The sequence below is a fragment of the Quercus suber genome, unplaced genomic scaffold (genome assembly GCF_002906115.3).
Source record: "Quercus suber isolate HL8 unplaced genomic scaffold, Cork oak 2.0 scaffold_507, whole genome shotgun sequence".
NCBI lineage: Eukaryota > Viridiplantae > Streptophyta > Magnoliopsida > Fagales > Fagaceae > Quercus > Quercus suber.
Window position 1 is genome coordinate 57246 of NW_027069956.1, and position 26718 is coordinate 83963.

General features: G+C 37.0%; 2 protein-coding genes across 3 annotated transcripts; one reads left to right on the forward strand and one right to left on the reverse strand.

Moving 5' to 3' along the window:
- The first annotated feature begins 1059 nt into the window (after positions 1-1059).
- On the forward strand, positions 1060-16095 carry LOC112038061 (acetyl-CoA carboxylase 1). The gene is made up of 32 exons (XM_065763463.1): positions 1060-1082; positions 1767-2151; positions 2558-2764; positions 2843-3004; positions 3213-3305; positions 3397-3492; positions 3694-3867; positions 4782-4875; positions 4975-5162; positions 5250-5300; positions 5381-5420; positions 5905-6029; positions 6119-6235; positions 6327-6401; positions 6513-6569; positions 6680-6784; positions 7652-7738; positions 7831-8022; positions 8095-8283; positions 8484-8594; positions 8684-8770; positions 8862-9038; positions 9741-9818; positions 9914-10036; positions 10281-10550; positions 10636-10976; positions 11382-11619; positions 11733-12085; positions 12181-12394; positions 13146-13322; positions 13445-15598; positions 15696-16095. The coding sequence occupies exons 1-32, from the start codon at positions 1075-1077 to the stop codon at positions 15750-15752; spliced, it is 6825 nt and encodes a 2274-aa protein (XP_065619535.1). The 5' UTR covers positions 1060-1074; the 3' UTR covers positions 15753-16095.
- Positions 16096-19081: 2986 nt separating this feature from the next.
- LOC112038070 (uncharacterized) lies at positions 19082-25265 on the reverse strand. 2 transcript variants are annotated; one of them, XM_024070882.2, is made up of 9 exons: positions 24657-25265; positions 24102-24240; positions 22023-22144; positions 21694-21897; positions 21194-21253; positions 20358-20496; positions 19948-20105; positions 19592-19816; positions 19082-19464 (listed from the first exon to the last, which is right to left on the reverse strand). In XM_024070882.2, exons 1-9 carry the CDS (start codon positions 25128-25130, stop codon positions 19270-19272), a joined length of 1716 nt encoding a protein of 571 aa, XP_023926650.1. In that variant the 5' UTR covers positions 25131-25265; the 3' UTR covers positions 19082-19269. The 2 variants fall into 2 exon arrangements, with proteins under 2 accessions (XP_023926650.1, XP_023926651.1); XM_024070883.2 differs by having other exon boundaries at positions 19987-20105; positions 24657-25234.
- Positions 25266-26718: the final 1453 nt, after the last annotated feature.

Below are 26718 nucleotides of genomic sequence, written 5' to 3' on the forward strand. Positions count from 1 at the left end.
AGAGAAAAAGAAAATCTGCTTACATAATTAATTTAAAAAAAATGACCGATAATTTCTCATAGCCTGTGATATTAAAATTGTGGCACAAAAATTAAACGAGAAGTTAAAGAAGAGACTAGTTATAACTTAAATTAAAAAAAAAAAAAAATCTAAACTATTGCTTTAATAAAAAAGAAAAAAAAAAAAAAAGTTGGAAGAGACGAAGAGAACGAGGAATAGGGGCTTGAAATGTGACTCATCTAATAATAGGAGGAAGGGTTGGTCGACTACACCACCCAACTCACGGTCAAGACCAACTCCCTAGAAAAATGATTCATTCATATGATGTAATGTGTGGGTTTTTTTTGTCGATGTAAAATGAATTTGGTTTCTTTCATGTATTGGTTAACCCAAAAATTAGTTTTAAGAGAGAGAGAGAGAGAGAGAGAGAGAGAGGGAAAATGACCAGTTTGAGTCGTTTATGGTTTTGGACCCGCATGATTTGAGAGAAGAGAAGGGGTAGCTGGGAGCTACTACAACTATAAACGAGAGTGGTGTGGCAGTGGCAGATACCACGTGCAGCTCTCATTAAAGCTAATTTATACCTTTAAGGTCCCAACTCTGGTTCTGTCCAGAAACCAAACCAACCTCTCTGTGTCTCTCTGCAATTCATTGTGTTGCCAGTGCATGATCACAGTTATATGCACAAACCAAATAATTCCGGGTCTTTGTTTTTTTTCATAATTCCGTTTCTTCATTTGCAATGCTTTATACCCAGAAAGCAATTTGAAGCTAATTGCTCATAGCTATCAAAAATTCCAGCTGCTGTTACCCATTTTTTCCAAGGTCTGTGGCCCATTTCTTTCTTGTTTTCTTTATGAACTCTCTCCTGGGTAGTTGTAATTGTATCTTTTAAGTCTGATTTGGGTATTGGGTCTATCTCTTTTTGGCTATGTTATTGGTGTCTCAGGAAGAGAAAGCTAACTGCTTAATTATGGTTTGGAGTTGCTTATGGAATTTTTGTCAGTTGGTGTGGATTTGGGAATCTATATTTACTACCTTTTTGAGGTCCTATGTTGTTAGAAATGCGTTTTTATGATTTGGTTGGTGCCCTTTTCGTTGCAATCGATATTTATTTGATACTGCATCTGAGGAACTTTTGCCTTATGGTGTGTTTGTTTGCTCAGAAGTAGAATTGGATAATATAATTAATGGAACAATGGATTTGGGATTGAGTGTAATCATGTATATTCTGTGTTTACTGAAAAAGGTTAACGGTGAAAGGAAGAGTTCCTAATGCCACAAAATCGGAATTCAATATTAGTCCAATTATTTGCAACCAACGCATCCTTAGCTCACTTAGTGTATTTGTTTTTGTTAATATTTTCTGTTAAATTGGACTTAATTTAGAAAATTTTGGTAGACTTTGTTGTTCACTTGAATTTGATTCCCTGGAAGAAACAAGTCAATTATGGAAGGCCTAGTGATTATTAGAGTAGCTTTTCTTCCAAAAATGTCTGCATAAGTTTGTTGATGGACTTATGCTAGGGATTCTAAAAATTTTACTACATAAGTCTTACAAACTCACACCAATCACAAAGAAGTAATTTAGACATTTGTTTATTATATTGTTGAAGTGGCACCATTCACATTCATTGCCATGTCAGTTTGTAGTAAAATTAATAGTAGCCTTAGCATTTTCCTTGTTGAAAAATGAAGCGATTCATAGAAATTCAATTTGATTCTTACACTTCCAGTCCTCTGAACTGTTGCTTACATATTCACAGGCAGGGCAGCATGTCTGAATCTCAAAGGAGATCCACAATGGCTGGTGTTGGACGTGTGAATGGGCATGCAAATGGGTTGGTTTCTATCAGGAACCCTGCTACAATATCTGTAGTAGATGAATTCTGCCATGCTCTTGGAGGAAAGAAACCAATCCACAGTATTTTAATTGCAAACAATGGAATGGCGGCTGTCAAGTTTATACGTAGTGTTAGAACATGGGCTTATGAAACATTTGGCACAGAGAAAGCAATCCTTTTGGTAGCCATGGCTACTCCAGAGGACATGAGAATCAATGCAGAACATATTAGAATTGCTGATCAGTTTGTGGAAGTTCCTGGTGGGACCAATAATAATAACTATGCCAATGTCCAACTTATTGTAGAGGTATGTATCATAAACCCTGTGTTGTGCATTTTTGAGTTTTCCCTTTGTTGATGACTACCATAGTTGTAACAAAAAAGCCGAAATACAAACAATATAGGCACTTTCTAGCTGAAGAAATATAATCACTCTTGTTTATTTTAATATTAATTGAACGAACTAATGATGTTTCATGTAGATAAAAAGCATATAATAGAACTGAGAAGGCTAATTAGTTGAACAAAAAATATGGGGTCTGTATCAAGTAGTCAGGAAGTTGTAATGGATTTTTTTTGGGTAGCTTTTTTCTTCTTCTTAGAAATAGTTTAATTGTCCTGGCCAGCAGTTTGATAATTATAGTTAATTAAATTATTCATGAATCAATATTGACGTTTTATGTTTTCCTGATAAATTGAAATTCAATACCCAGATGGCAGAGATAACCCGTGTTGATGCAGTTTGGCCTGGCTGGGGCCATGCATCTGAGAACCCTGAGCTGCCAGATGCGTTGATTGCAAAGGGAATCATATTTCTTGGGCCTCCAGCTACATCTATGGCAGCATTGGGAGATAAGATTGGTTCATCATTGATTGCTCAAGCAGCAGAAGTCCCCACCCTTCCATGGAGTGGCTCTCATGTAAACCTTTGTACTCTTTAAAATTGCACTCTATTATTTATTTGCAAGGTCATTACTCATCTAATTTCTGTCTTCCAGGTTAAAACTTCAGCAGCAAGTTGCTTGGAATTAGTTCCAGAAGAAATATATAGGGAAGCATGTGTCTCTACCACAGAGGAAGCAATTGCGAGTTGTCAAGTTGTAGGTTACCCTGCAATGATCAAGGCATCTTGGGGCGGTGGCGGCAAAGGCATAAGAAAGGTTTGCTTCATGCACGATAATAATTAGACGACTTATATAATCTTCCATAACTAATATTCACAGTATTTTATCCCTTATATTGACAAAGTGTATGTAAGTTGTTGGGTATAAGTAAAACTAATCAGTTACTTGTCATGTCAAGGTACTAACTCTTCAAGCCTTACTTAACAATGTAACTGAAGTAATTTGCATTGCATGAATTTTCTAGGTTCATAATGATGATGAAGTTAGGGCACTATTCAAGCAAGTTCAGGGTGAAGTTCCAGGCTCGCCCATATTCATAATGAAGCTTGCTTCCCAGGTTAGATAATCTACTGAATTTCAATCTAAATGACCAGAGCTGCTAAAGTCTAGATCATATTCTGATCATCCATTCGGTGATTTGTAATTAGAGCCGGCATTTAGAAGTACAGTTACTATGTGATCAGTATGGAAATGTTGCGGCTTTGCATAGCCGTGATTGCAGTGTTCAAAGGCGGCATCAGAAGGTAAGCTCATCTCTTATATGGAAAATTTACTTTATTGCTTTTTCGGAAGCAAATGGCTTTCTTGTGTTTATTATTACAAATTCATGAATATATGTTACTTTGTCTCTTTTTTCATATATTTTGTCTCCAAGAATTTTTAATGCATGGTGTCATCTTGGGTATATTCTCTTATTGATCTAATTGGCCTTCTATGTTAAACAGATTATTGAGGAGGGTCCAATTACTGTAGCACCTCTACAAACAGTAAAAAAGCTTGAGCAGGCTGCTAGAAGGTTAGCTAAATGTGTGAACTATGTTGGAGCAGCTACTGTTGAGTATCTCTACAGTATGGACTCTGGCGACTACTATTTCTTAGAGCTCAACCCTCGCTTGCAGGTATGTGATATTTGTTCTAACCTTAATTCAGTGTACTAGCTGTCATTCTTATGAATTCTTTATATTCTCCTTTTGAATTTGTTTAATGGAGTGCTATTTTGCAACAGATATTTGATGCATAGACCCAAAATAGATATAAAACCATTGTGAGCCTTCTGGCAGTTAAGAGAATCTACTAAAATCATTTTGTGTGCTAACACAATTTAGGCCATATAACCTCTTGCAAGCGGTTTAAGTGCCCGTTTGGGATTGCTGTAGAAAGTAAAGCCTTAAGCTGTAGAGCTTTTTCGATAAAGAGCTTAAACTGAAAAGCTCTTTCGCATTTGGAGCAATTGGAAAATTACAATGATAAAGTGCGTTGAATTTGTTACACCAGTTTGGTAACCAAATTGATAAAGAATTTTAGATGTGAGAAATGACAAAAGAAGACATAATAAAGTGTTTTTTTATTCTCATAATTGAACTCGATTAATATTATTCAATATTACTTGCCTATATTTAATTGTTATTATTACGGTCTCTCTCTCTCTCTCTCAAAATGGGTGGGCATCGGGTGTTATTTTGATAAATATGCATAAGCATTTCTTCCATTCTTTAGTTTTATTAAAAATTGGAACAGTGTACAAAAGAGTTGTAATGCTAAAGCTTGGAATTCCCAGATTTCTTTTCCCCAGCTTTAAGGGGGGAGAAAAGCTCTTTAGCAAAATAGCCAAATGGGTGAAATTTTTTGCTAAAGAGCTTTAAGCCCCCCTTAACGCTCCTTTTCTCCCCTCTTAATGCAATGCTAAACGCACCCTGCTATCCTTATAAGAGGTTCATCTGGATGTTTAAAGCATAGGAACCTACATTGATGATGCTATTATGTCTCACTTAATAAGCACAGCATAATGTCCTATAAATTTATCCTGATATAGGTGGAGCACCCTGTGACTGAGTGGATTGCTGAAGTCAATCTACCAGCAGCCCAAGTTGCAGTTGGAATGGGCATCCCTCTCTGGCAGATTCCTGGTATGATCTTACTGTATTTCAGAATTTCTTCAAGTTTTATTTCTCCACCATCAACTTAAAGTTTTTCACCTTCTGTGTTCATGTAACTTATTTGATTAGAGATAAGGAGATTTTATGGAAAGGAATATGGTGGAGGATATGATGCTTGGAGGAAAACGTCAGCTCTTGCCACCCCATTTGATTTTGACAAGGCAGAGTCTACAAGGCCAAAAGGTCATTGCGTAGCTGTGCGTGTAACAAGTGAGGACCCGGATGATGGTTTTAAGCCTACAAGTGGGAAAGTACAGGTTAGCCTCCAAGGTTCATGGTAGTCTGAGTTTGAGTATTTATTTCCTCATATTAAAAACCTGTATTGAGTTTTACACTTTGCACAGGAGCTGAGTTTTAAAAGCAAACCAAATGTGTGGGCATACTTCTCTGTTAAGGTAAATTTTTATTGTCTAATTGTGTGTGGACTTACCTTTGAAGTTTCAGACTGAATTGTGATTGTCATTGTGATTTACAGTCTGGAGGAGGAATTCATGAATTCTCAGATTCTCAGTTTGGTAAGTATTAACTAATGAATGGTGTGAGTATTTGATAACTTTGATTGTCTAAAATCAAGATATAACAAACAAAAAATGGCTTATGTTGAATTTAAATTATTCTGTGTCTGATCCTCCACACTGCTCGAGCAATTTTTTTCTCTTTTAAGGCCGCTATGTTGGGGAAATATTTAAAATCCTCATACCTTGAGTTGCTTCAGAAGATCTTTGAAGTCTGTTTAATGACTGATAAAAGGCCTGCAGATTGAGTGTTTCCACAGTAACTTTTAATGCTGCTCATTGACTCATTAATGTTGTAATTTAGATATGGACCAACTTTATCCTCAATGAAGATATTCAATTGTTTTACTTATTTGTAACTTGTAATTCTAAACAATGGCTATCTTTCTAGGATAGGATATATTGCATACGTAAGTATTCCAATGCATGTATCTTTATTTGTCATAAGAGTGTCTATTGCTAAAATCCTTGAGTCATATCTCAGGACATGTTTTTGCATTTGGGGAGTCCAGAGCTCTAGCTATTGCAAACATGGTGCTTGGTTTGAAGGAGATTCAAATTCGGGGAGAGATTCGAACCAATGTTGATTATACAATTGATCTTTTACATGTAAACTTCTCGCTTATTGACTACCCATCCTATCCGTCCTAAAAGAAAAATAAAGGAAACATTCCAACAGTAGTAAAAATGTTGTGCAGGCTTCAGATTACAGAGAAAATAAAATCCACACCGGCTGGTTGGACAGTAGAATTGCTATGCGAGTTAGAGCAGAAAGGCCTCCTTGGTATCTGTCCGTCGTTGGAGGAGCTCTGTTTGTAAGCACAACTATTTTGTTTTATTTTCTGGTTTCTAGAGGTGTCATGCCAAGAGAATAAGATGGCTTATGTTCTACTATGTCCAACTCAGAAAGCATCTTCAAGCAGTGCAGCTGTGGTTTCAGATTACATTGGTTATCTTGAGAAGGGGCAAATCCCACCCAAGGTATTGCAATAAATAATACTCTATTAAGGGTCCTAATTCTGGAGGGTGCTAATTCTGGTGTCATGTTAACTAATTCTGATTTGTATTTATCTTTGCCGATCCTTGTTGCAGCATATGTCACTTGTCCACTCTCAAGTGTCCTTGAACATTGAAGGAAGCAAATATACGGTATGGGCGCCATTGTAAAGGAATCCTTTATCGTGTCAATAATTTTGTAGACTTTTGTTTCATAGGGATGATTAATATATTTTACCAACATGGTGGACATCTGTTTCTAGATTGACATGGTTAGGGGGGGACCAGGAAGCTATACATTGAGGATGAATGATTCAGAGATTGAAGCAGAGATTCATACTTTACGTGATGGAGGTTTATTGATGCAGGCAAGTTTTTTCTTTAGAACATGTTTGTATTTATTGCTACTAGCTACATGGGTCTTTGTGCTCTTGCTTATAGCTGTTTATATTTAGATTGTGTATGTATGAGTATGCTCAAAGGAAGCCAATAAGATATGCAAACTCTTAGTATTTTGACATTTTGTGAATGTAATCACACATCATAAACTTGTTTTTAAGTTGACAAATATATGTCTACAAATTTGTATGTGTGAGTCTGTCTTATGTCAAATATATCTGTTTTTTATGTGTGTGTGTGTGTGTGTGGATCCTTTTAACCTGGCTTTGTAATGTACATTTATAGTTGCTTTTGCACAAAGTATGTTCCCTTATTTATCAGTTTCTGCAAATGGATATGTCTTTTGGACTTGGGAAGGTGCTATTTTATGAACCACATGAACTTAGCTCTAAAATGAATCAGTCCATCACATCAGAAGTATTAGGCAAGACAGCTTTCTGTGTGTCAAAAATGATTGACTACTATATATGGTTAACTAGGTTCCTCTTGATAGAAGCAGCACCTTATTAAAAAACCCACAATTCTTGTGTCAATATGTGACGGTACTATGTTTACTTGATAAGACTTGTCTAGATTGCAGTGATGCTATGCATCCAATTCATGGGTTAAACCCATCCATATCTTGACAGAAGAAATATTTTCTTTCTTAATCTACTAAGCCAAAACCTATTCTCTTATTCTATTATTTGTATGGTGAAGGAAATTTCATTTCAGGCTAATAAATGGGTTTGGAGGCAGGTCTACCGTGGTGGGCCTCGCAGTTAAAGTGGTCTTTTATTATATTTCATATTTCCAACATTTCAGAAGTGTGACTGGTAGCTCCATCTTTTTTACAGTTGGATGGAAACAGTCATGTTATATATGCAGAGGAAGAAGCAGCTGGAACTCGCCTTCTCATTGATGGAAGGACTTGCTTACTTCAGGTACCCCCAATATTTTCTTCCCTCATGTCCTACCTTTTCTTTCCTCTTCTACAAGCATGGTGAGATTAATTATTATTCTTTGTTATATCCAGAATGATCATGATCCATCTAAGTTAATAGCAGAAACACCATGCAAACTGCTGAGGTATCTGATTATGGATGGTAGTCATATCGATGCTGACACACCTTATGCAGAGGTTGAGGTTATGAAGATGTGTATGCCTCTTCTTTCACCTTCTTCTGGACTTGTCCACTTCAAAATGTCCGAAGGTCAAGCTATGCAGGTAAATCATGTTCAACAGAAGAATTATGAAATATTCAATTTTGACAGAAGTTAAGAAGTCACTTTTTTGTAGGCTGGTGAACTTATAGCTAGGCTTGATCTAGATGATCCTTCAGCTGTAAGAAAAGCAGAGCCTTTCCATGGGAGCCTCCCAGTCCTGGGGCCTCCAACTGCAATTTCTGGTAAAGTTCATCAGAGATGCGCCGCAAGTATAAATGCAGCCCAGATGATTCTTGCAGGTTATGAGCACAACATAGATGAAGTAAGTACTATTTTTCCCTGTTTCCAACATGATTTAGAGCTTTGAACAATATTCTGAATCCATAATTCATTCCTTTATGTTTTGAGTTCTGAGCTTTGGCGTCGTGCACGTGAGAATATTCTATTAGGCTGTGTTACTACTGCTTATCTATAGTGAAATTGTCTCAAGACCAGTCTTATCAAATGGTTTGACTATCTCAGGTTGTGCAAAACTTGCTCAATTGCCTCGATAGTCCTGAACTCCCTTTCCTTCAATGGCAAGAATGCTTGGCTGTTCTGGCAACCCGCCTCCCAAAAGATCTCAAGACTGAGGTAATAACTATCTTTTAGGTCTCCTATACAGTTTTATGCTTACATAGTGACTGTCCTATAGTTTTCTCTCACCCATGTAAAATTTTCAGTTGGAATCAAAATTTAAGGCGTTCGAGGGGATTTCAAGCTCCCAGAATGTTGATTTCCCTGCCAAATTATTACGAGCTGTTTTGGAAGTGAGTTTTACCATTTCAAATTCCTTATATTAATGTTCATGTTCTTTTCCTTAAATTGTAATACACTAAAGTTATGTGCCTTTTGTGGCAGACCCATCTATCTTCCTGTCCTGATAAAGAAAAGGGAGCCCAAGAAAGGCTTGTTGAACCTTTGATGAGTCTCGTGAAGTCTTACGAGGGTGGAAGAGAGAGTCATGCCCGTGTTATTGTTCAGTCACTTTTTGAAGAGTATTTGTCAGTTGAAGAATTGTTCAGTGACAATATCCAGGTAAATTTGTCAGTATGGAACACAAATTGTTCTTCAATGTTAAAAATGATAATGCCTTATGTTTTGCTGCATATTAATAGTGCCAACACCAATATTATATGGCTTGCTATAAATATTCCTGGCTTTGATTGAAGCATTAGAATTTTAATTTCAAAGCTTCTAGTTATATTCTTTGTCTGCTCTCCCAGAGCCTTTGTTGTTCTTTTAAGTATTGTGATGTCCCAACTTGAATTGTCTGACTGGATTCTGGTTTTCCTTATATTAAATAAATTCCTCAATTGTTGTCTCCCTATCTTTTCGTATCTCCTAGACTTTGTCCCAAAAATAAGAAATGGCTACAACAAATTTCTTTTTTCTTATAGTACACTCTTTATTCTTCTTCTTCTTTTTCTTCTTTTGCTACTTTCATAACTTCATCAATAAGTATATTTTCCCTGTGCTCTTATAATTCGAACTTTGTTTAAATTCACAACAATTTTTTGGTTATCTTGAAACCTTTTGAAGTTGGATTGATGCTCGCTAGTGAAATTCATCTTGAAGTCTAGTCCATATACCTTCAAGCTTGTTCTTTAGCCCTCAAACTAATTATTAATTCTTGCAAAGCCAAAAGTGTCAGGAACTTCGGGTGTGATTCCATAAATTTGAATTTTTTTTAATTCATTATTTGCTACTTAGAATTTTCATTTACAATTGCTTGTCCAGGCTGATGTAATTGAACGTCTTCGACTTCAATATAAGAAAGATCTTTTGAAGGTTGTGGACATTGTGCTTTCTCATCAGGTACTAATTATAACATGCTCAGATGTCTTGCCCTTGTATTTTGATTTTCCATAACATTATTTGTAATTGTACCACATGTTTTTTTTTGCTTGCAGGGTGTCAGGAGTAAAAATAAGCTGATACTACGACTAATGGAACAACTTGTTTACCCTAATCCTGCTGCATACAGGGATATACTAATCCGGTTCTCTGCACTAAACCATACAAATTATTCTGAGGTTGGGCTTTGCATAAAGTTACTCAAGCATAAAGAATTAACTTTAAGATGTATTTGTCTATGCTCAACCATTTTAGAATGTAAAGAATCACTTTTTACTCTCCCATGGGGAGAGGATTATTGTTTTCTCTTGTTGGTTGATCTTCCCTTACGACATTTTGCAGTGATAATTGTTTTTTTTCCATTTACCGGAGTAGTTTATTTTTTAACATTTAAGCTAAGTCCTTATACCCTTGTTTATGCAGTTGGCACTAAAGGCAAGTCAACTGCTGGAACAAACCAAACTGAGTGAACTTCGTTCCAGCATAGCTAGAAGTCTTTCTGAATTAGAGATGTTTACCGAGGATGGTGAAAATATGGATACTCCCAAAAGGAAAAGTGCCATTAATGAAAGAATGGAGGATCTTGTGAGTGCTCCTTTGGCAGTTGAAGATGCCCTTGTAGGTCTATTTGATCACAGTGATCACACCCTTCAAAGGCGGGTTATGGAGACTTATGTTCGTAGGCTATACCAGGTATGATTTAAGCTCTTGTAACTGTGAACTTATTTTCATTTTTTATCAATGATTTTCTCGATTAACTCTGTCTATCTGTTATCAGCCCTATCTTGTAAAGGGGAGTGTAAGGATGCAGTGGCACAGATCTGGTCTTATTGCTTCGTGGGAGTTTTTAGAGGAGCACATTGCGAGAAAGAATGGGACTGAAGATCTAATGTCTGAGCAACCGCTGGTTGAGAAACATAGTGAGCGAAAATGGGGGGCCATGGTTATTATCAAATCACTCCAATTTCTTCCATCAATTATTAATGCTGCACTGAAGGAAACAACCCATAACCTTAATGAAGCAGCTCCAAATGGATTAGTAGAACCTGTTAGCTTTGGTAATATGATGCATATTGCATTGGTGGGCGTCAACAATCAGATGAGTTTACTTCAGGATAGGTAGTGTAACGCCCTTTGTACTTACAGTAAAATCTGTTACCTTAAAATGTAAATAGTAATTTATTTATGTATCATGTAGGTACTGAAAGTTCATTTAGGATTAATGGGCTAGCAATAGCATTGCTGCATATTTGTTCAACATCTGATAATACCGTATTGACTTTGAATTGAATTCATATATAATTTAGATCACTTAACTGCCCTATCCTGAATAACAAGCAATGGCTGAGAGGTTTTTTGCCCTCTCTTCTATTTATTTATTTTTCTTCTTCATGCCCCTTTATTCTTTCTTCATGTCAAACATGTGCCAGATAGACAAAGTTTCAGACTTTCAGTCTGGTGATTAGAACCTTTTGATATAAACGTGTCCCTTCTGAACTAGAATTATCTCTTGATGCTTTACAGTGGTGATGAAGATCAGGCTCAAGAGAGAATTAACAAGTTAGCCAAAATACTTAAAGAGAAAGAAGTAGGCTCTAGCCTACGAACTGCAGGTGTTGGGGTAATAAGCTGTATCATACAGAGGGATGAAGGGCGAACCCCTATGAGGCACTCCTTCCACTGGTCAGCAGAAAAGTTATATTACGAGGAAGAGCCTCTATTGCGTCACCTGGAGCCACCTCTATCCATTTACCTTGAATTGGTTAGTAAATATCTGGTTCAGCCCTCTGTATATAGTTAAAAATTGAAAAAGAAAACACATAAATTCCCCATGGACTTTTGTCTGATAAATTATCAACATCTGATTTGATCCAGGACAAGCTTAAAGGCTACGAAAATATACAGTATACCCCATCCCGGGACCGTCAATGGCATTTGTACTCTGTTGTGGACAAGCCACTACCAATCCAAAGAATGTTCCTCAGAACATTTGTAAGACAGTCTACATCAAATGAAGGGCTTACATCATATCAACGGTTGGACACGCAAACAACACTTAGCCAATGGACTATGTCTTTTACTTCAAGGAGTATTTTGAGGTCCTTAATGGCTGCAATGGAGGAGTTAGAACTTAATGCACACAATGCTACACTCAAATCTGACCATGCCCATATGTACCTTTATATTGTACGGGAGCAGCAAATAAGTGATCTTGTGCCTTACCCAAAGTAATTATATCTATCTTCCTATTCATTGTCTTTTCTTCCAGAATAAGATGGTGAAATTCCTTTCTGGGGTCTTACAATTAAGATATTGTTGCCAGGGGAGTTGACATAGATGCTGAGCAAGAAGAAAGTGCTGTGGAGGTGATCTTGAAGGAGCTGGCACATGAAATTCATGCATCTGTAGGTGTAAGAATGCATAGGTTAGGAGTTTGTGAGTGGGAAGTGAAGCTTTGGATGGCATCTCCTGGACCAGCAAATGGTGCTTGGAGGGTTGTGGTGACAAATGTGACTGGTCACACCTGCACCGTACATGTAAGTGTGTATATTATTTACAGTTTTCTAAGAAAAGTTTTCCACCCAGAAATGCTTTTCTAATGCCAAGTATGTAAAGGTTGGATTGCAAAAGCATACTATATATTGGCCCATATAGGTATCGGTGATTACCATCACTGGTCAAACTCAGATTGATCATAGACCTTAAGTTTCTCTTATGGATCATTTCGTTATCTACTAGTTGTAAAGATGTAATTGACAAATAGATCCATGTTTGGCATCAGCAGTAAGAATTTAAAAATCCCATGTGTTGGTTTGTATGATCTGATTAATGTAACATATTGGGGATGCCTGACCAACTGAATGGTTATGTTTGTCATGTTAGACCTGGTTAAAATCATTTGGCCGAAAGGCTTTGGTAATCAAAAAATTTGCTAGAAGCATACCTTTCTATGAAAACCAAATCTCCTGAACACTGATTGGACAGTACTTATCCGTTCCAATAATGTATTTTGCTTATATTCTATGGATAAATTTGAGAACTGAATGAAAAGCATGATCTACATTAGGAAGGAAAACATCAAAGGTAGTCAAGGGTAGTTTGGCTTCATCAGTGTTGATAGTCCAGAAAATAGTATATCATGTAGTAACATTCATATATTTGGGATATTATATTTACAGATTTAGAAAATTCAATGGTAATAGAAATGTTCATGTGTTAATTAAATATCCAGATTTAGAGAGATTTTCCATAAATTGTTATTATATTGTTGTTCGATACAATATTCAGATATATCGAGAACTAGAGGATACCAGCGCACACAGAGAGTTCTACCATTCAGTCTCTGATTGGGGTCCTCTGCATGGTGTAGCAGTGAATGCACAGTATCAGCCTTTGGGAACTCTTGATCGAAAACGTCTTTTGGCCAGGAAAAGCAGCACCACTTACTGCTATGATTTTCCACTGGTGAGCACCATGCTATGAATATAACGCTAATTTTGGTAGCTTTGTCCTCTCTCTCTCTCGTCCCCATTTTGCAAAGATATAGGAAGCAGATCAAATGTTTACCTGAAAAATGTTGCTTGCAGGCATTTGAGACGGCCTTGGAACAGTCATGGGCATCCCAATTTCCAGGTTCTAAGAAAGCCAAGGATAAAGTTCTGAGAGTCACAGAACTCAAATTTGCTGACCAAAGAGGTGCCTGGGGTACTCCTCTTGTTCCTGTGAAGCGTCTACCTGCCCTCAATGATGTTGGCATGGTAGCCTGGTCCATGGAGATGTCTACCCCTGAGTTCCCTTCTGGAAGGACGATACTGGTTGTAGCAAATGATGTGACGTTCAAAGCTGGTTCTTTTGGCCCAAGAGAGGATGCATTCTTCCTTGCAGTAACTGATCTTGCTTGCACTAAGAAACTACCGTTAATTTATTTGGCAGCAAACTCTGGCGCCCGTATTGGGGTAGCTGAAGAAGTCAAAACCTGCTTTAAAGTTGGTTGGTCTGATGAATCAAGCCCTGAGCGTGGTTTTCAGTATGTATATTTAACCCCCAAGGATTATGCTCGGATTGGATCATCTGTAATAGCACATGAAATAAAGCTGGCCAGTGGGGAAATCAGATGGGTTGTAGATACCATTGTGGGGAAGGAGGATGGCTTGGGGGTTGAGAACTTAACTGGAAGTGGGGCCATTGCTGGCGCATATTCAAGGGCATACAAGGAAACATTTACCTTAACATATGTGACTGGCAGAACTGTTGGAATAGGTGCTTATCTAGCTCGGCTTGGGATGCGGTGCATACAGAGGCTTGATCAGCCCATAATTCTAACTGGTTTCTCTGCACTAAACAAGCTTCTGGGCCGGGAAGTATACAGCTCACACATGCAACTTGGTGGACCCAAAATTATGGCAACTAATGGGGTTGTTCATCTAACAGTTTCAGATGATCTTGAAGGTATATCAGCTATCTTGAAGTGGCTAAGCTATATTCCTCCCCATGTAGGTGGTGCACTTCCCATTCTGAGTTCATCAGATCCTCCAGAAAGGCCTGTTGAGTACCTCCCTGAAAACTCTTGTGATCCACGTGCTGCTATTTCTGGTGCTTTGGATGGTAGTGGAAAGTGGATGGGAGGTATCTTTGACAAGGACAGCTTTGTTGAGACTTTAGAAGGCTGGGCAAGAACAGTAGTTACAGGAAGGGCTAAGCTTGGAGGGATCCCTGTAGGGATAGTTGCTGTTGAGACACAGACAGTCATGCAAGTTATACCTGCTGACCCAGGCCAGCTTGATTCACATGAGAGGGTTGTCCCTCAGGCTGGACAGGTATGGTTTCCTGATTCTGCAAGTAAGACGGCCCAAGCATTGTTGGATTTCAACAGAGAAGAGCTTCCACTTTTTATTCTTGCCAACTGGAGAGGCTTTTCAGGTGGGCAGAGGGATCTTTTTGAAGGAATCCTTCAGGCTGGATCAACCATTGTTGAGAATCTTAGAACATACAAGCAGCCCGTTTTTGTATACATTCCAATGATGGGTGAGCTTCGTGGTGGGGCATGGGTGGTTGTTGACAGTCGGATCAATTCAGACCACATTGAAATGTATGCTGATCGAACAGCTAAAGGTAATGTCCTCGAGCCAGAAGGAATGATTGAGATAAAATTTAGAACAAAGGAGCTGCTGGAGTGCATGGGTAGGCTTGATCAACAACTGATTAATCTGAAGACAAAACTTCAGGAAGCCAGGATCAGCACTAGGGCCCATGGGATGGTTGAATCTCTGCAGCAACAAATACAAACCCGTGAGAAGCAGCTTTTGCCTGTGTACACCCAGATAGCCACCAAATTTGCTGAACTACATGATACTTCACTGAGAATGGCTGCAAAACAGGTTATTAGAGAAGTTGTGGACTGGGCAAACTCTCGTTCTTTCTTCTACAGGAGATTGCGTAGGAGAATTGCTGAAGAGTCACTGGTCAAGACTGTAACTAATGCTGCTGGTGACCAACTGTCTCATAAATCCTCATTGGACTTGATCAAGAACTGGTTTTTGGACTCTACTATTGCAAAAGGCAGAGAAGATGCTTGGGTAGATGATGAAGCTTTCTTTAGATGGAAGGATGATACAGGCAATTATGAGGATAAACTTAAGCAGTTACGGGTCCAGAAGGTATTGCTTCAATTAACAAATATTGGTGACTCAATTTCAGATTTGCAAGCCCTACCTCAAGGACTTGCTGCCCTTCTAAGCAAGGTAAGCCATCAAATAAATATTTCTTGTTCCCAAAGCATATTTGTTTAGATCATCAAAGAATTTGTGACCGGAGGGTGATTATTTGAAATCATTGCAGGTGGAGCCAACAAGTCGTGCACATTTGATCGAAGAACTTCGTAAGGTACTTGGTTAAAAGAAAAAAGAAAAAGGAAAAAAAGTGCTTTTCAAGTGATTGTGGTCTTGCAATTGCTGGTGCCATTGCTTCTTGAATCCCAGTAACATCTTGATAGCTTGATGTATGTTGATTATCAGCCTTTACTAATTGTTAAAATCCAACTGCTACTATCCTACCCTATAGGTTAACGATTTTGTTGGTTATATGGAACTTCACCATAAATTGAAGGTGGAGTAGGAACTATAGGTACCAGTTTCATTGATCTGCACATAGTGTACATTTTGCTATTCTTTTGTAGTAGAATGTCAGCCAATATATTTCGACAGTTAAAGGAGAACAAGCTTTTGTAGGTTCAGTATCATTGGTGCCCTTCATGACTGATCTACCTTAGCTCATATTTAAATAATTATGTAATTATCTCTGAAATTGCTAATTTTATATGTGAATGCGAATTCATGAGGACTCTTTATCTATTGGAAAATAATAATAAAAGAAAATTCATGATGACACTAATAACTAATAAGATATCTTATTTCCCTCGCTCATCTTGTTATATTTGTTGAAGAGCAATGTTACAGGCAAAAAATTTTACCACATTTTTCACAATAGTTGTGTTGGCAAGTTATTAGTTTTTATTTGCGATCACTACTGATTTCACTTTTTTATCTACCATTTTATTTTATTAGAAAATGAGAAAAGGGGGGGGGGGGGGGGGAGGGGGGGGGGGGGGTGTTGAAGAACTTAACATACGCTACTTATAGCTAGATAATTTAACATAGGGTTTGATTTGGATCTAATATTGGCATTGAACCTGACATGACTTGAGTAAGTGTTCAAAATTGAAATGAAAAAAACAAAAATGGTTGCACAAATTCTAGCCACAATATTGGTCATGCCAAATAAACATCTATGAACCATAACACAATCTTTAGTCTAAATGGATACATAACCTCTTTCAACACATGAATATGCTATGCCAAACAAAAATCCATCTTTAAAATTTTTTTATATATTAAAAATAATAAATAAATAAAAAAACTTAAAAAGAACTATTGAAACTTTTTCTTTTAGACCTTTGTTCATTACTTCTTCACCTTGCGCTTCAAATTTTCTTTCTTCTCTCTTTCCTTTCTTTTAAGTTCTTCAAATTACTTCTTTTCCTTGTCTTTTTTACGCTTCATCTCCTCTTGTGCTTGTTTCTTCTTTTCATTTTATTTCTCTTCTTTCCTCTTTCTCTCTTCCTTTTCCTTCCTCTCACTTTCTTCTATTTTTCTTTTCTCCTTCTCTTTGGCCTTCCTTTCTCCTTTTGCTTTTCTTTCTTTCCCTTCTCTTTCTCCTTCAATTCTTCCCTGGTTAGTTCTCTCCTGCTCTTGAAACACATTTTGCTTTGAGCAATCTACAACTCTTTCTTAAAGATGAATAAAATTTAAAGTGTTTCTCTTTGTATGTTATGAGTTGGATTTTAGCTAGCAGTAAAGCCGTTTCTTTTGTCATTAATAATAGCTGTATCAACTCTGGCCAGTGGCGTTGGCACTTTCTGTTTTTTATTTGCAATATCACTATGATAGTCTTACTCTTTCATAATGGAGTATGGTCCATTCTCTTGTAATTAATGATTGGGCCTTGTTATCAAAAATAAAAATAAAAATTAATGATTGGCCCAAAATCCTATTAATTGGAGAATTAAGTTTATGATAACTAGAAAAGAAAAAACAAGACGCATATTATTAGGTGTAATTCGTTTTTTGATATTTTGATAATTGGGAGTGTGGGAATTTGAACCCTGTTAGGGTATAATGAACCATTTCTATTTAGTCATTTCTTGGTCATATATATATATATATATATGGTTGGGTTCAAGTTACACCTTGTGTAACTCTAAGTAATGTTACACCACTTAATAACTTATTATTGAATTCATATTTTGAAAATTCAACCGTTGAATTACATGTTTTATATGTTTTTAACATGCATGCCAAATTTCATGTCAATCGAATGAAATTTACCATTCGATCTACAAAATAATCTTTTATGTATTATTTCAAACTACAAAAATTTGAATTTAAATAATTGATTGATGATATAGCTATTGATCTTTGATCACTTTGAAATTTTGCAAGCATGAAGAATATATAAAGACAATATAATCTAAAGCTGGATTTGTCAAAATTTGCATCCAATTAAAAACTATTAGTTGGTGTAACATTACTTAGAATTACATCAGGTGTAACTTAAACCTAACCCATATATATATATATATATAAGTATTATCTTCATTTTTTATATAATCTCTATAAGTTGAAGCATAGCATTTTTTTTTTTTTTTTTTGTTCATTCAATCTATTTCGGTTCATTCGGTCCAATTTAGTATTAGGTCTAGTTCGGTCCATTTTGGCCCATTTCAATCCATTCGGTCTAGTTTGGTCCATTCTGTCACTTCACTCCATTTCAGTCCATCGGTCTCCTAACTTAATAAAAGACAGATTTAGGTTAAGAGTACCTATTCTAAATCCAAATTTATTAAAAAGAAAATATAGATTTCAAACTTAGTAAAGACTTAATTCAATTGCAAGCCTCCAATATATTATATTACCAAAAGACTTATCAAATAATCATTTATGATCCGTTTGGATTGAGAGGGAGGGAGGGGGGTAGAGTAGAGTAGTGAAAAATTAATCTAAAATTAGCCTATTTTCAACTAACTCTACTCTACCTTCCCTCCCCTTTCAATCCAAACAGATCATTAATGTTTGGTTGATGGGGAAATTTTAACTTGAGGTTAGTGTTTGTAATAAGTTTGACTGTAAAGTTTCCTCAATGGGGCGTTTAAGGTTCGAGGATTTGGTATCATTTCAATGTAGAGGACTTAAGCCAAGGTGTGATGATGTAATTGTAATTTGGACATAATTTGAAAGTAACGAAATTATTTTAATAACTAAATGTGTAACTAAAATAACAAAATCGATAATAACATAGTAAATTGAAGCTTATATTGAACCAATCAAAGCTTAGTTAAATAGAATACTAAAGTATTAGAAGAAAACTGAAAGTACTGGCAATAAATTTACTTGCATTAATGTGATGAAATGAAACCCGCTACGATTGAGGCTTATTTTAAACTAGAAGACAGATAACAAGAATAAGCTAGCAGAGTTTGTGTGCGTGCTGTTCAGAGGTCTCTCTTTCAGTCTTTCTCAACTAAAAGTGCTATTTTTACTGGTAAGTGATAATCACCCCCAAATCAATTTGTGTGATTGGATGCTGATGCTATTCAGATAATAATTGTCAGTGAATCTTATATGAAAAGTCTTCTTTGGTTAAAACTTTTAAATACTGAGAACTTTACCTTTAAAAAAATGCAGAAATGTGTATTTCATTAAATCATCTCTTACACTTGAGCCTCCTATAGCATGATGCTCATATTGCTGGTATCAGCCACAAGTATTTTAGAATAAGAATAGAAAAGGGAAAAACAAACCAAAACAAAGCAAAATTTTGCACTTTAGATCATGTTTCAGATATTGGGAACAATCTATTATTTACCAATACAGAACTTGCCAAATATGTTTGACAAAACCTCTTCAGAGATATCTTCTCCACTTATCTGCCCAAGGGCCAAAGCAGCATCTCTCAAATCAATCGTCCAAAAGTCGAGAGGCAGTTCCTCCTCTATTGATGATTTCAACCTTGAAAGAGCTTCCTTGGTTCGAACAAGCTGCTCGCACTGCCTCTGACAAGTTACAATAGGATCACATAAATGAATCAGAATTAACACAAAATCACGTATGGAATCAAACTCAATAGGCCATCATTGCGTGCAGGGTTAGGGTTTGAGTTCTCATAAATAGGTAGCCAACCTGGTTCACAGTCCATCTGCGCCCCCCTGAAGGAATCCTGTTGAGTCCCACAATTTCTAGTATTGCTGTCTCCAAATCCTGAATTCCTTCGCCAGTAACAGCACATGTAAAAACATGCTTGCTGAAAGAATCGCCATCCCTATCAACCCATTCGGTTTGAGCAGATGGAGCACAATCTATTTTGTTAACTACAAGAATTACCGGGGAGGAGGATCCAATTGTTTTCTGCGGTTCAAAAAGAAATAACTGACATTGTAAATCTGACACAAGTTGAATAATTAGGCCTGGCAACAAAATGGAAAGACCAGCATAAATTTGAACTATTAAGTATTAACTACAATGGACAAGTGACTAACCTGACTTGTAAAATAGCAAGAGACAGAAGGTGGTAATACCTTATTAGAATGAATCCTATCAAGAAGTTTTGTGTCTTCTGAAGTCCACCCATCAATAGCACTTACTGTCAGGATAATTACATCAGCCCCCATAGCAACTGCTTCAGATCTCTCCACACCTGTTTAATAAAAATATAAAATGAACTCATCAAAAATCTATTGTAAAACATAATCAATTACTTCACTTCCTGTGGATTGTCCAAAGCTCCATTATTAAATAAATAACACCAGAACCAGAAAATATTCAAATTGTCAAAATGTAGTTGAAACACTTGAATATATGGTCTCTCCAGACCAACTACTCTTATCTTAAAAGTGAACTTAAGGAGAATTAAATTTCATCTGAAGTTACACAAGGCAGGAAGCCTTACCAATCTTCTCCACGATGTCATCAGTCTCCCTAATGCCTGCTGTATCAAGAAGAGTCACAGGAATACCACGAACTGTGACACTTGCTTCAACCACATCCCGAGTGGTTCCAGCAATTTCTGTAACTATTGCTCTCTCACTCTGCACGCTAAAATTAAAACATGGTACTCAATAAGTTCGCATGCTCTTGCTCCAATGCAAAGATAAAAACAAAGAACAAATTGAAGACACATAAAAGTTAAACAAAATCTTCATATATATTGGACACATCAATTTTTTTGGCTTGTTTTCACAATTCATATCCTGTTTCTACTATCAAAATAAGGTAAGTGATGGTCACCCCCAAATTAATTTCATAAGGATCTGTGTCTATGATTTGCTGGGTATTAGCCATTTTATAAGCGATCCAAAGGATAATCTCCCCAAAATTAATTTCATGAGTATAGGGATGCATGTCTACAATTTTTCTGGGTAGCCATATTATAAGCAACTCAAGGGAATGATATTACCACATCATTATATAACTGTGTAGTCCAATGCTCAGACCAAGAGAGAGAGAGAGAGAGAGAGAGAGAGAGAGAGAGAGAGAGAGTCCTTTGATGCCAATATGGAGGGCATCTCTATTAAGACTATAGAGCAGCCAATGTACCTCTCCAGAACACTACTATTTGCAAATTAATTGAACTAGAGGATCTGAAAAAAATATAATAAGCAAAAACAGACATAGCAGCAATAAATTGACTCTAGATATGGATGTTGAATAACTTCCTCACACATTGACAAAGCAAATAAACATTCAGGTGAAATTTGATGCCAAATACAAATGGTTGCAACATACTTTGCTCCAAGCATTAAGAAGGCTTGATTTCCCAACATTTGGACGGCCAACAATTGCTATCTGCAAGAATTTGAATCAGAACATCACTATCAAAAGCTTGCAAGAAAGACAAATCCCAAATGCATAGCCCCTTAGACAACCATCTAAATATCAAATGTTGGTTTGGATAAGCTATTTGCAGTAGCTTATTTTCTAAAATTGAGGGGAAAAATGGTTTAGCCTAATAAGCAAATTAAGCCTATCAAAAGACTCACTTGGATGAACAGGCAACTGTTATGATGTAGCATGGTTAGATAAAACAACTTATTGATCATGATTTTGTGCACATTATATTGGTCGTAATATCAGTGAGTAGGAATATAGATGCATAGGCATTGTAGAATCACAAGAATTAGAAATATTATACAGTTGTTTAGCAGCATAATAACAAATATATGGCTAATATTGTACAGTTGCTTGACAATTGTGTCTGTGTGTAGATATAGCAATCCAGATTATACCTGTAATCCAGATTGCAGAAGCTTGTCATAATTGGCTGTCTCCAATGCATTCTCAACATCCTGTGACATGGCATGTATTTTAGTCATGATTAGGTTCAGATCTATTGGTGGCATCTCATCATCGAAATCTAAGCGAGCTTCAATTTCAGTAAGCAACTCGATGCACTGTGTTCTTAGTGATTTAACCAGAGAAGAAAAGCCTCCCTGTCAAAGGAAACATGGTATTTCAGTCTGCTTATCAGCATTTGCTGGTAACTTATAACAAAATGCTACAAATACTCATGAGAAAAAAAGGCCAATGAAAACTGAGTCCCGAAAAGAGGACATACCTGAATTCCTGCCAGTGCAGCATCTGCAGCGGCCACAGACTTTGCTGAAATCAGCTTTCCAACATTTTCTGCTTGGGAGAGGTCTAAGCGGCCATTTAGGAAGGCACGAAGAGTAAATTCTCCTGGAAGAGAAAAACACCTACTTAATTGTTACATCAGGGGTGGGGACTAGGAAACTTGACCCTAGCCAATAGGGTAGCAGTAAGCTTGGCTACAGCGAAGAGGTTACCAAGTGCAAAGGAAAGGTCCATGTGTATCTGTGTGTGGACAGGTGAGAGCGTTAGCAGGATTACATTTAAGTGTTTCTATGTCAACTTTAGTTTGTGTGCATGTAAGCTCAAGTTAAGGCCCACAACTCTTAGCAAGACATTCAGATGGCTCTACAGCCTGTACCCACTGTGCTGGGGTACAACTCAAATTCAACATTCAAAAACGCATGATGATGCAACCATAGTGTGATTAGAGAAAAAGAGAGAAAGTATCATCTTTGGAAGCTTCAGGTTAAGAAAAAGTCTAAGAATAAGAGCCCAAGGTAGTTATTTAGGTTTTTAGTAATTTATTTTATGTTTTATTTGGTCTTTCTAGAGTCAAGGGTATTTTCATAATTCTGGAATTGTTGATTGTAGGTTGTAGTTGTGGGCCTTGGGTTTTATTTGATCAATAAGCAAGTTTTATTTTAATTTATGGGTCTTTATGTGTAAACTTTGTTTCAATTCAATTAAGATTTGGTTTACTAATCAAAGCAAGAGTCCTAGTTCTATTAGTAAAAATTGAATTTAGGGTCTATATAAGTGTGTTTTAGTACTGAAACAAGTGGAGTTAATTATTAAAAATTATTGAGTGTTTTGAGTATTGAGGAACATTGACCTTCATGTGTTCTTTTCTCGCTTTCTCCTATCTATTTCTTCTTGTCTTTCTCATGGTACTATTCATGGGTACTATATATACAGCTCCTGAACATCATAAATTTCTCTCTTTTAATTCTTCCTTACACCCCTATATTTAGCCATTCTTCTTACTAAAACCCTAAAATTGCCATAAAAAACTCATCAAACCACCCATTAATTTGCCTTCTACAATGCTAAACCTTAGATCCACAAGGTCTCCTAACTCTAAACCCACTACATGCACATGTAGTCAGATTTCGCTAAATCTATCCTATTCTATGTCAATGTCTGATGTTCAAATATGTATGTTCAATCATTTGGATATATATTCACTAAATGCTTGAGCTCTAAATTGGTAAGTTAGGAGCCATATGCTATGGAAGTATAAAATAGGTTCCAATATCATTTGTGAAGGTCAATTATATGAACTTATTTAAGGAGTAAAAGAAGATTTTTTTTTTTTCTTTTCAATTCTGAGATCATTTTCCTAATGCATATTTTAGATGAAGTTTTTGCCACCTACTGATTAACTGACATATCAACAAAAGAATCCCCACCACAGCCACAACTCCAAAACTACTGAGTCTTCAGTTGAAGTCACCTCATATTCAATTAGTTCAAGATCCAATTTTTCTTATACTAAACAAATGTCTAATAACAAGTGGAAATCTCATCAAGAGTGAAACCAGAAAGAAGCAAACTGAAGTAAGAAGGAAGCCTTTCACCTATGAACAATCATGACTAGCAGCTCTCATACAAATTCCCAACTGTATTTGAAAAATGTATCAAATATTCACAATCTGATGGACATAATACATGTAAAAAATAGTCCATAATTATAGAAATGATTTGAAACCTTGATTTAGCTTAAAGTAATTACATATTAAAGCCCACTATGAAGCACAGATTGATAACCTAAGAAAAACTTAAATAAGTTCCAAGGTCCAATGCTCATAAGCTTTGCTGCAGTCAAGAGACCATGCACAAAGGTCAGTAATTGGTCCATTCATCAAAACTATATCCAAGTCTCCTTCGTAAAATAAGATATCTCATGGCAGTCTCAATATTAAGCAACATTTACATGTGTCCACCTTCTCTCCAGTTAATCAATTTTCCTTACATACCAATTTGCCAATCTACTTTTAAAGAATAAAAACATAACCAAAAAAAAAAAGGAATGCAGAAAACTGACCTGGGTCTGCAAGCCTAGCTCCAGCTTCTAGACAAGCTCTCAACACACGGCGCAGACACACTTCGCTCCCATGACATTGAAGTTCAACCACGTCTTCACGAGTATAAGATCTTGGAGCCAACATGGGTATTGCTATAACCTTAAAAAAAGGCAGGAAGTCTCAAATAAGTACTTAAATACACAACCCAAGACACATTAAAATCATACCAGAACAAGTCAAGAGCCTTGTAGCTCAATTGGCAACATCCTAGTGTTTCCAACTATCTAATTATAAAAAAAAGATTCATACCAGAACAAAAAAAAAAAAAAAAAAAAAAAAGCAAGTTTGAAACGCCCATAGAAAATTCAAACATACCCATTTAGCTATCTGACATTTTCATTTCCATTAGTAATAAGTTGGAAAAAAGCATAGGTTGAAGCACTCATAATTAGCAAAAATAGTTAACAAGTTTAATTCTTTAGTTTAAATTTGCTGGTACAAAAAACAAACAAAAACAATGGACAACACTAGTATAGTATGTGTTATTGACAAAAGAAGAAGAAGAAGAAGAGAACCTCGTCGAGGACATTGGCATGAGGGTCCAAAACGACACCGTACTGGACGACATGGCTAATGGGTCGCCACGAAGAGGAACCGAAGCTCTTCTTCTTCTTCTTCTTGTTTTTGATGGGTCGGAACACACGGGATACAATAGAAACCGCAGAGGGACCCGATAGCCGTACGATTCCAACAGCACCAGGAGGACCACCCAATGAAGTAACAATGGCCGCAATGGTACTGTTCTGGTTCTGGTTCTGGCTATGGAGCAGTTGTTCAGGCTCGTTGAAGCGGTGGTCTTTGGTCAGAACCAGCGTGTTGTGTGAAGCGCGGGGTTTAGTTGGGGTTTTGGGAGAGAGAGTAGAGAGAGAAAGAGATTTGGGAGAGAGGTGGGATAAGAGTAAAGCTATGGCTGGTAGTGGTGGTGGAGTTGGTCTCAACCATAAGGAGTGGCTGGTTATCAGATTGCGTAGTGAATGCAGAATAGCCATTGCCACTGTTGGGTCTTGGGTCTACCCACCCAAGCCTGGTCCGATATACTATGAAATAGGATGTGTGTTTTCCTCAATGGGTCGGGTCATTGTCAGATACGGATATATATATTTTTAGTAATTAAAAAATGGTTAGAGAGGACGACCGTGACATAGTTGCCCTGAGTCTTAGCCGTAGTATGAGTTAGATGAACAATGTGTAGGTGAGGACATGTTGGCCCAAACTCTTACCATTAGGCTAACCAATATGTTGGTGTGGGACTATAATAAGTGCTCTCTTAATTTGATTAGAAGATTAGTGGTTTTAGGCTATAAAAGATAATAATCTTTGAACTATACAACACAACAGTGTCACCTTCTTATATTTTGATGGAAGGGAGATGAAGGAGAAGTAGAGAGAGAAAAATGAAAGATGACTAGAATGTATTAAATTTTAATATACTCTATCCCCTCTCTTCTTTTCTATATCTTCCTCTGTTCCAAACGTGCCTAAAATCAAGGCTTAGATCCTAGCTACTGTGACAGCAGCCAAACACTAGATATGATTTTGGGAGCATGAATTAAAATTATTGTACACTACCTAATTCACATTGAGCGTACACATACAATGTAGAATATGGACATTTAACAAAAAAATTGTGCATATCTAGCTTTGCAAAATGTTGACATTCTGTAAACTAATGTACATCATTAATGGAGTGTAAAACAAACAATTTGCCATGATCACTTGTTTCCTGTTAGCAATACATATACAGTAGGTCAGTAGCTCTGTTTTTCTTTTTCTATGTTAAGGAGACGAGATATATATAAAGTGTGGGGCCCATGGGCCTGATAGCCTCGACCCATCATATAGCAGGCCCAAGGCCCAGGCCGAGGAGCACAGGCTATTCAGGGCCAAGGTGAGGGAAAGCCTTTCCTTCCCAATCCACACCGAGGACCACCTTATCCTCGGCCTGACGAAGGTAATTTTGGAGAGAGACTAACCCCAAAGTAAGCTGTCACTCTCACATTTAATGCATTCAACTAACCCCCCTGGCCGCATTAATGGGGAGGTAACCCCTTGGCAGGATAACGTTGGTCAGAGTGAACCACTTGAGTACCGACAAGGCCTCTGATGGGACGGACGGCCAGAAAAAAGGGCAAATAGATGATCAACAGATGGAAGGAGGGGATAGGAAGATAAAAACTATAAAAGAAAAGCTAGTAAAGTAAAAGAGGGAGGGGGGGGGGGAAAGAGAGAAAACAAGAAGGTCATGGCCGAGGAGCGTCCCCCATCTGTAAATGCACTCTTAGCATTTTTTATAAGAAAAGTTCGTGCATGGTGATCGACGGCCAGTACCTAAACCTTTCAATCCACCCTCTATAAATTTATTGTTTGGGCTGGTTGGGCCGAAAACCCATTCGTATTCAGAGTCAATCCAAATCGGGTCCCTACAATTGGCGCCGTCTGTGGGAAGGATTAGGGTGCTGGCCGGCGCACCAGGCAAGTGTTCTAAGTTCTAAGTATTCGTTTTACAGTAGGTTGAAAAAGGTAAGTGTTCTAAGTTCTAAGTATTCGTTTTACAGTAAGTTAAAAAAAAAAAAGAGT